The sequence below is a fragment of the Martes martes genome (assembly GCF_963455335.1).
Source record: "Martes martes genome assembly, chromosome: 6".
Classification (NCBI taxonomy): Eukaryota; Metazoa; Chordata; class Mammalia; order Carnivora; family Mustelidae; genus Martes; species Martes martes.
This window is the reverse complement of record NC_137893.1, coordinates 8,631,190-8,640,710: the sequence shown is the minus strand read 5'-3', so window position 1 is coordinate 8,640,710 and position 9,521 is coordinate 8,631,190. Positions and strand designations below refer to the sequence as shown.

The 9,521-nt window shown below is 41.8% G+C and overlaps 1 protein-coding gene across 1 annotated transcript; it reads right to left on the bottom strand.

The window, feature by feature from the left end:
- Positions 1-794: 794 nt before the first annotated feature.
- Positions 795-9,105, bottom strand: TAGAP (T cell activation RhoGTPase activating protein). The gene is made up of 7 exons (XM_080806159.1): positions 9,044-9,105; positions 7,174-7,340; positions 6,361-6,522; positions 5,775-5,884; positions 4,181-4,376; positions 3,484-3,598; positions 795-2,868 (listed from the first exon to the last, which is right to left on the bottom strand). The coding sequence occupies exons 2-7, from the start codon at positions 7,297-7,299 to the stop codon at positions 1,607-1,609; spliced, it is 1,971 nt and encodes a 656-aa protein (XP_080662285.1). The 5' UTR covers positions 7,300-7,340; positions 9,044-9,105; the 3' UTR covers positions 795-1,606.
- Positions 9,106-9,521: the final 416 nt, after the last annotated feature.

Sequence of the window (9,521 nt, the reverse complement as noted above, 5' to 3'; positions counted from 1 at the left end):
AAGAATAATAGGTCTTCACCATCGGGTGGTTGACCAATGCAAAAATATTTCTTGAACAAATAAAAAACACACGGTGTTTTATGAAAGAGGTTGATAAAATAAAGAAAATAGAAGTCGAATATCTCCAAGATGCTAGATAAATATCTTAATTGTTGAGCATTAAATTTCCAATATATGACAAATATTTTACCATTATATTTGTGAATAAACAACCTGAGTATAGTAAAAATAAGGTTTGTAAAGGTACTGAAGAGTTTATTCCACTAAATAGGAAATATTATATTCACTATATTACCCTGTATTTGCATACTAAATTATTTTTACCATCTTTTTAAAAAAATATTTCATTTTTTTATTTGAAAGAAGGGGAGAGAGAGAGCATGAAATGTGGGGGGGGAGGGACAGAGGGAAGGGAGAAGCAGACTCCCCGCTGTGCAGGGAGCCTGATTTGGGACTCAGTCTCAGGACCCTGGGATCATGACCTGAGCTGAAGGCACACACTTCACTGACTGAGCTGCCCAAGCACCCCCTGCATTCTAAATTTTCTGGCCTCTGAGTTACTGTTGAAAAAATGGCTTCAAGTAGGTACATTTTTATGGATTTGCAAACCATTGGAGAACTGGATTCATCTTTTCTTTCTAAAGACAAGATCCCAGACAGCCTATTACCCTAGAGTAATGAATATATATTCAATAAATGTTGAATGAACCAATGTGTGAGTGCTTTTCTTGGGTTTCTATAGAATCAAGGGAGCGAAGGCAGCATATCAGTCAAGAATGAACATTTTTACTTTGAAACAAGGAAGGCAATTTATTGTAGTGAGATTACACTGAAATTCTATATATGGTCCCCAATGCATATAAAGTAATTTCCTGCACACTGTTGGAGAAGACATTACTAAGCCACAAAGAAACTCAAAGTGCTATAAATCAGTTAATATTGATGTATTGCATTTTTACTCATCTATCCAAATTGAAAAAGATGGTTGAAAGGACAATTTAAGTATTTTTCATAAATTTTAACAAACAGATTTTTCATTTACTGGAGTTTGTAATGCCTTTGAGAACTCCAAACACAGTCTGCTCCTTTTTCTTACCATGTGAGTAATATCACAAAGCTGCTTACCGGAGTAAACTTCTAACAGAGATTTAAACATTTTCCCCTAAATGGGGTTTGTGGAAAATATGAAAAATGGCATGACATTTAAGGCAACATGAAAATAGAAGAAAAATTATTTTTGAACACTAATAGAAAAGTGCCCCAGGAGGCAGAGAACAGCAATGCCATTGACTACAAGTTCACAAACAAATATACACACACTCATGTAGACATCTTTGCACCTAACACTTTGTCTTCACTGAAGAATTTTATACACTTTGTATACACTTTTATACACATTTTATACAGTTGCTACATGTTGCACAAATTCAGGCACACACAGACACTACCTGAGTGCCCTTGCATAGCTAGCCCCGCTGAGGAGGGCTTACGCAACTTCTCTAAAGGAGCTTATTCTCGACTTTCTTGGAAACAGAGTCTAAAGCAGTTCTTCATACAGTCATGCATTTACAAAGATACCACAAGCCATGGTGTCTGCTTGGCCTTCCTAAATGTAGGATTCTTTAGCATACTGGAGCTGGTCAGCCTCAAAGGCCGGCTGACTACATCGCCATACTAGGTGGTCCAGCTCAGTCTTCTGTTTTGACTCAGACATAGGTCTCAGATGGCGCAGCTCCGGTCTCCCTGTGATAGTCACTTGTCCTATCGTTTCGATAGAAGCGTGGACAGGCCTGCTGTGCTTCCAACTCTCAGTCCTGGGAGATAGTCTGTGCCTGTCAAGTGGCTCTTGACTGCATATATCTCTTGAGTTCCCTTTGTGATACAAAGGTAGTTGAGTGTCCTGGCTGAGCATTCTAGCCCTCATGCTGCCAACTGTTTGGCCCCCGTAGTCCAAGAGGTCCAATGCCTGGCACCGAATGGCCTCTTCATAAGATGGTGGACTCCCAGGGCTTCTCTGGTCCACTTGCTGGAACACATCCTCTACTGAGAGGGCATAGGATCTGGAGGTAAAGTCTAGAGCTGTTTGGCCCTGAATTTCAGAAAAGTTCTCCTGGATGATTCGCCCAGCAAGCTGGCTTTCTTTTTTAAAGCCTTTCTTCACTTGGTCTCTTGTAAAGCCTTTGGATTTCACAGACACACAGCTGGGGGTTTTGGTCAGCACTCTTTTGTGAGAGGCAAAGGAGAATGACATGGAATGTTTTTTAATCTCTCTGTTGGGCTTAATTTTCTCTGTCTTCGTGAAAGACTGATGTCTGGTGAAGAAATTTCTTTTGGGACTGGAAGGAGAAGCCACGGGGGAGCTGTCGGAGGAAGCATCCAGAGAGCCACTGGAGGCGGCTTTGGGCGCCAGTCCCCACAGTAACCCCAAACCCTGAGTCGAATTCTTCACCTTCAGGTCCTGTGGCCTCTGCGTTTTGCCTTCAGCTGCAGGAAACACCTCCTCTGGAAACGGGTCTTCAGTTTCCTCACCTTCCAGACAAGCCCCTGCCGGGGCCATGGTGAAGTCGTCCTCACTTCGTGTTAGTTTTTGGTGAGTTTTCTGGCTCTCGAGGCTCTCCTGGGAGGATGACATGTTGGGCTCTGAGTAGCTTCTGTCTGGTTCCCTGAGGGAGTTTTTCAGCCTGGCTACAGTGCTGACAATGGGCTCCGGGCTCAACTCCCAAGCGAGCTGTGGGCTTCTGGGTTCCCAGTCGGCAGCCGTCTCCAAGAGCACCTGGGGCTGCCTGTTTGGGGAGCCGATGGCACCGCTGAATTCCACATCAGGATCATTGCTGTCATAGGCTGAGTCGTTCTGGAGCGTTGATGCATCTGGAGGAAGTCAAGGGACAGTTGAGTTTCTGGGTCAGTTTCTTTGAGAAATAAACTTTAGTACCACCATTCACCCTACTTGTATCAAGGATGGCCCTAGGTAATCTGGTAAAGCTGCTCTGGGGCTTGATACAAAAGAAATCTGTCACGTTAGAATTGTGTTTCTTTCCTAGTTTGAGGTGCAGAGAGAAGTAGGAAAAGGACATATGAGTGAGAGAATGAGCATGAGAAAAGGCACAAAACAATGTTTTCATTGAACACTTGTTGATCTTAAATTTTAAAAAAAAATCAATCCTTTGGATAGCTCTTTGATTGGATCCATTCCATTTTAATGGACCCCTGTCCCATTACGTGGAAACAACCCTCTAGCGAAAGGTAACTTAGTAAACTCAGCAGTTCTTTATGATTCAGAAAGAAGCTGAAGGAGTGTCAGCTGAGTGAGGGGACTGCAGGAAAATTTGAGAGCAAGTTCCCATGTTAATGGCATCCTATGAATTTGATTTGGTGACTTGGGCAGGTCACTTCTGCTTCCTACACCAGAGATACTCTACGTGATTGGCAGACTGGAACGGACGCCCCCTCACAACCACAAGCAAGCGAGAACACATTCGGTACCTGAACTGTCAGTGTGTTCCAGGGAGTCCTCAGAAGCAGTACTGGAATGTACCGGAATGTTCTCCCCAAATATTTCCAAGCAATTATCGATGAGGAATTCCACCAATGTCTTGATCTGTGAGGAAAAGGAAGCAAGTTTTCAGCCTGAAGACATCTTCCATCTTTTTTAAAGGAAGAGGGGGAAGGGATGGGGATATAATGAGGGTTCACTGTTAGGGAGGTGCCAAAATGCACATACGAGATCTTTATGTGTTTGAAAAGAACATCCAGGAAATTGGTAAAAATCATATATATTAAAGTTATTTTTCAGACATGCATTTTTTGAGAATTTAAAAAAACCCTCTAACTAAAATTTTCATTTAAATAAGGAATTTACCAAACTGATAGTTGGACTGACAGAGTACAATGCACCAATGAAAAAAAACCCAACCAAACAAAAGGGCTTTTCTATCCTAGGAGACAGTGAGACTTAGCTTTAACAAAGGACACCTTTGTCATCCTACGAGACAGGATTGTTCCGTTCCATTAAACGCATAAATCCAAGTGAGCAGAACTGTGACAAAAGCGTTTTGCATTTCATACTTCACTGCGAGCTTGAGTCAGCCAGAGAGACTCAGAGGCATCTTATCCGTTGCCTTTTTCAAACAGATGGTGAGATCACACATTGGGAGTTTCTCAGACAGAGACCGGAACAAACCTTATTGTTCAAGTCTTTCTGGGCTTCGAAAGACAGGTGTTGGTCGTTCTCTCGGGTCAGCATGTTGGGTCCGACGCAGATGGCCAGATTGCTGGCGTCCATCTTGTTGACCTCGGAGTTCTTGCTGATCAGGTAGAGCACGGAGATCAGGTGCTTGAGCAGCAGGAAGTTGGGCCTGGGGAGCTTATCTGCAACCCTGGAATGAGGTTCAGGGAAGCTGGTTTTAGAGGAGGCTAATGATCTGTCTCAGTTTTAGTGTAGCAAGTTGAAAGTTTCTGCTTCACCCAGACTTCCTTCAAAATGAGGAAGGTGCCTTGTCATGAGTAAGATTGTGAAATGTTCATTCAGACACTTCCAGTGGCAAGTGATGTGGAATGAAACTGGTTAACCATGAGATCTTAAAGACCTAAGACACTGATCTTTATAGTTAGGACACGAATAACACGGTCCTTTATTTGTATAGATCTTACATTGGGAATCCTTAACTCCTACAACAGACTCCATAGTTGAATCCATTCTGGAAACTGTTTTGTAGAATAATCATGCAGCCATGCAGAATGTCTTTCTAACACTGCAAGACTGGTATTCTGAGAGCACAATCATTTGCCTTTCTTGATCTGTGATCATCACACAAAGATTACCCATTTTTACGCCATTCCAAGAAATCTTTATGGAGAAGAAATCAGTTTCTAAGGTTACGTTCATAAATATGGTCAAGTCACCACTTAAATGGGAACATTGGTACTAATGATAATAAACGAGATGGGTAAAGCCTCGCTTTTTCAAAATACGCAATAGTGACTCTAACATAGGGACCGTTTTCACCTCTCTTAAGAAGTTACTATTATGGAAGAGCTTAATGTCTTTAGGAGAAACTTGCAGTAATCTTAGGATTTTCAATATGGGGCAGATACTCTAATTCAATTCAATAACTATTTCACTGGAAATATTTAGCCACTTGGGATAGTCATAACAAAGAGACTTTCATGGCATTCGGCGAAAGTGCTGATATTTTGAAGTTAGTGTTTGAGATTGTCTAGTAGCTAAAAGCTTAGCATTGCATTTACAAATGTAATTGTTTTTGTTGTCTTTGGAATTTGTTTTTATGGAGTTTTCATTTTGGTTAATTAGGAGACTATGAAATATGCTGTGGAATTTTATGATCAAGACAGTTCCTCCCAGATTGTTCTCCTATGCCTTAATGGATGTTTTATGGGGGAATCGTTGCCTTGCTTGACACAAATCTTGGCTACTTACACTTGGCTACTTTGCGTGTTTTGAGGTTTTCCTCTGCGATTTTTGTCTCAAACCTTCTGGAACTACTACGGTTTTTAGATTCCTCCACCTCTTGGGATTTGTGAATATTGAAGTTCACTTTCTCCTCTTTGAAAAAGTGCTTCCTTTCCTTTAGCTAAAACTACTTTAAAAGGAATGTCTATTGTACCTCATGACTTTTATTCTGGGCGTAGATAAATACTTTCACTCTGGTTCCCTAAACACGTCAATATTCCTGCACTCATCAGAGAACTGCGTGGAGAACCAGAAGACGGAGACCACGAGGGCCTGGCCTCTGGCAAAGACTCTGGCCACTTACTGTTTGAGGGCCTCAATTTTGTCCTCCTCATTCTGCCTCTCCAGTGCGTCCATCCACTCCTCAAACAGCTCACATGAAAGTAGCTTCTGTGGGATACTTCTGAGGAAGTCCTGGAGGATAAAAGGGGGATGGTTGGGTCTGGTTAGGCTACACATGGCCTGGCATCTTCCTCTTCCCCTTGTCTGGTCCAGCTCAGGGACCCTCTGATCATTCTACCACAGGCTATGCCCCCTTTCTTCTGCACTGTTCACTCTAGGGAAATCTCTCAGCAACTTCCTGACAATGGACGGAGTGAGGCCATCATTTGAGGGGCTCCCAGCTTCAGGGGCATGGACTTGGCCTTTTCTCATCAGAATTTGGGGAGAATATACTGTATCATTCTCTGTTGGAATCTGAGATTGTAGACACAGAGACGTTCATATAAGAAAAGAAAAGGCTTCTAAAAAACTAAAACCAAAACGAAAAAACTTAAACTCCCAGATAAGTTTACTTTGATTTGTAGGGAGAAGGGCCCGTTTCTTATTTTCGGAGACTTAATGTGTCAGAGCCCACTGGCATATTATTGGCAACAATGTCGTGACCTCACCTTAAGGACCACCGCCAGAAGATGCACAGGGAGACTTTTCAGATCCACCAGGCCTCCCGAGTTGAGCTCCTCCTTTAGCTCTTTTCGGGCTTTCTCATTGGCTGCTTTCCTGAAGATCCCTTCCGTGAAAGGTCCTTTAAGGCACAGAATAGTGAGAATATCCTGTAGGAAAGAGAGGGAGGAATAGGAAAAGGTTACTCTTACTTTGAATACACGAAACCATGTGCCGCTACTACTCCATGAAAAAAATCTATGTGTAGGTATTGAAACGGTGCATGTGAACAGTAGCAAACTTCACCTGTCAGAGAGAATCCTCTCCCTAAAAGACGGTTCTCTGTGATACCAACACAGTCTTTACAAGAGACCATGAATGCCAGGTTTTCACAGCCCCATTGTTATCAACTTTCTCCCTCCACTCTGCTATTTTTTCCAAGAGGAGATAAGTTGTGAATGCTCTAATTTTGTACATTCTAAAATTATTTCCAGTCTCTCTCCTTTCAAGTCATTCTGTATAAACACTGGATTTCTGATCCTATCATTTATACCCCACCTCTATCCACTGACTTCACAGAAGTTACACATCTTTGAGCATTCCTGACGCCACGAAATCAGGAAGATGGAAGGCTGGATTTCTAGCATGTAAGCGGTTAGGTCGTCTCCTGACTGCACTCGTATTGGAAACACCATTTCTAAAAGTGGAAAAACCTGAAGACCGGCCCCAGCACGTTTAGCACGAGAATGATATTTAGAACTCCCAAGGGTTTTTCACGCCTGACAAAAACCTGAAGTGGGTTTGCGGGTACACGCGCTTACCTGAACGGGTCTGGGGAGTGTGTCGTCCTCCCCACAGAGGACTGACAACGGCTGGTCAAACAGTGAGGTTTTCAATTCAGGTTCTGAAGCCCCAGAAAAATCTGACAGAGCAGAAAGCCTTCTCATGAGAAAAGGCCAGGACAGCACCTTCTTTCTCTTCTTAATTTCTATAGCCAGGAAAAGGCAAAGAGAAAAATTAGATTCATAATTATTAAATTAGTAAATAATTGTTAAAATAATTAATAAAGCTCCATATAAGACAATTGATACTGTCAGCCACATAATGTCATCTGTGGTATGCCACAGGGGAAGGGGGGGATGATTCTGAAAAAATGGGAAAGCAAAGGGCATGAATCTTAATCGAGCGAAATGAACGCAAAAAGCAACCACATTGTTACCAGAGCAACCACCCCTAAATATCAACACCCGGGTTCCTCAGAGCCTCCACCTTTCCTGTTTTTACTCTTCACTGGCTGTTTGCCGCAGAAAAGCAGCAAAACTAGCCGAGGAGATCCCAAACAACCATCTTCATATATTGACCTTAATAACTATGGTGGGTTTTTCTGATGTGAAATTATTTTAATTTTTATTTTATTATTTTACTTAATTATTTTAATTTTCTCCTTTGACTGGCAGCAAAAACGAGCCTTAACAGGAGAGGAAGTGACTTGCTCAAGATCTTCTTCTTTTAAACTGAAGTTTGGTTGACATAGAATGTTACGTTAGTTTCAGTCACGATGGGAAACAATATGGAGTTTCTTCAAAAAGTTAAAATAGAAATGCCACACACCATCCAGTCATTTTATTGCTGGGTTTTACCCAAATAAGAAGAAAACATGAATTCAAAAAGTTTATGTGCGCCGCTATGTTTATTGCAGCATTATTTACAATAGGCAAGACATGGAAGCAACCGAAGTGTCCATTGATGGATAAATGAATAAAGATGTGGTGTTTAAAGACAGCGGAATATTACTGACCCATAAAAAGAAATGGGATCTTTGCTCAAGATTTGGTTTGAAGGCCCTCGGCTGGGCAGGCCAGCACAGCTCGCAGCCACACTAGCACCAACCAGCCACCAGAGGGAGCCACATCCGCCTGTCTGCAGTCCCCCTCAGGATTTCCCCTGGGGCTGCTTGAGGACAAGGCGGGCACAAATTGCCACGGGAAGGCTTGAACCTAGACCCGGCGGCTGGGAATTACCGGTAAAACATCAGTGAGATGTTCTATCCTTGCAAAATCCTGAAGACACGTGTGCAATGGGCATTGCATCTCACACGTTTCCTTCTGTTTATTTTCCGTCTTTTTCCTTCTCTCGTTTTCCCCACACATAAAAGCTGTTTTCTAAATGCATCGCAGCATGTTTCCACACTGGCAAGTGGAAGAGGATGGACAGAGAAGTGGTTTGTCCCTTGCAGTTCAGGAGAACTGGGTCGCGGTTATGTAATACGAAACACATTACGAAAACAGCGAAAACAGTGAATGGTGGGTTTCTGGGAGCTGGAGATCAGCACCAATTGTTTCAGGGATTCTTACATTCATTCTCCATTAGAGAAGGAAGAAAAGGGAAAAGGAACTATTTTTCGTATGTATGTCTGCTTTAATGGTCAAAACAGAAGGGGCTAGGAGATCTGACCCCACTAGAAACCCCTGGGAGAGCTGGGGGCTTGGCTGTAGGAACCTTTTTTGTCAGCGAGCCCTGATGCTCTAGTGAGCTGGAGTCTGCCAGCCATCGAAGGGTTAATGTTCTGCGGTCTTTAAAAAAACACTTAAAAAAAGAAATTCCTGGTAGGGTAGAGTACTGTGGTTTTGCAAACCAAGAACATTTGTTGTTAGCACTTACATAAAAGACCGGTTTGTTTTCAAAACTCACCAATTAGCTGGCAAATATTATCTTCACTCTCACATGATGCCAACAGAGGATGTTCCTTGATATTGTTCTAAAAATATATTTATTTTCGTTAAAAATGACTGAGGAGATCTACCCAATCTTCCCCCACAAAATATGTGTACAACATTTTATTCATATTAAAATTATGTTAAATTTAAATTAAAAATGTTAAAAATTAAAAATTAGTCAATCAAGTCCCATGATCTTTTTCTAACTTCTAGAATCAATAATAAAGTCTGGATTATCATCACATAAGGCCCTGATTAGTGTATTTAATTAACTACATTTAGGATGTTAATTTTCCACTCTAAGAATTATACAATCCAAACAATACTCCATAGAAACAGAAAGTTTTCCATATTCTCACAGTGAAGATGAAAAATTTTTTAAAAATTGCTCTCTTACCTCTGACTGACATTCGATCAATGTCTCCATGTTATTGGCATTTAGTGTTTTTGAC

Excerpts from the sequence above, each read along its gene's own strand:
- TAGAP (XM_080806159.1), bottom strand. The coding sequence starts at position 7,299 with ATGAGAAGGCTTTCTGCTCTGTCAGATTTTTCTGGGGCTTCAGAACCT. Across the intron at positions 6,523-7,173 it reads CACTCCCCAGACCCGTTCAG|GATATTCTCACTATTCTGTG; the intron begins GTAAGCGCGTGT and ends TCTTTCCTACAG. Across the intron at positions 2,869-3,483 it reads GGAACACACTGACAGTTCAG|ATGCATCAACGCTCCAGAAC; the intron begins GTACCGAATGTG and ends GACTTCCTCCAG.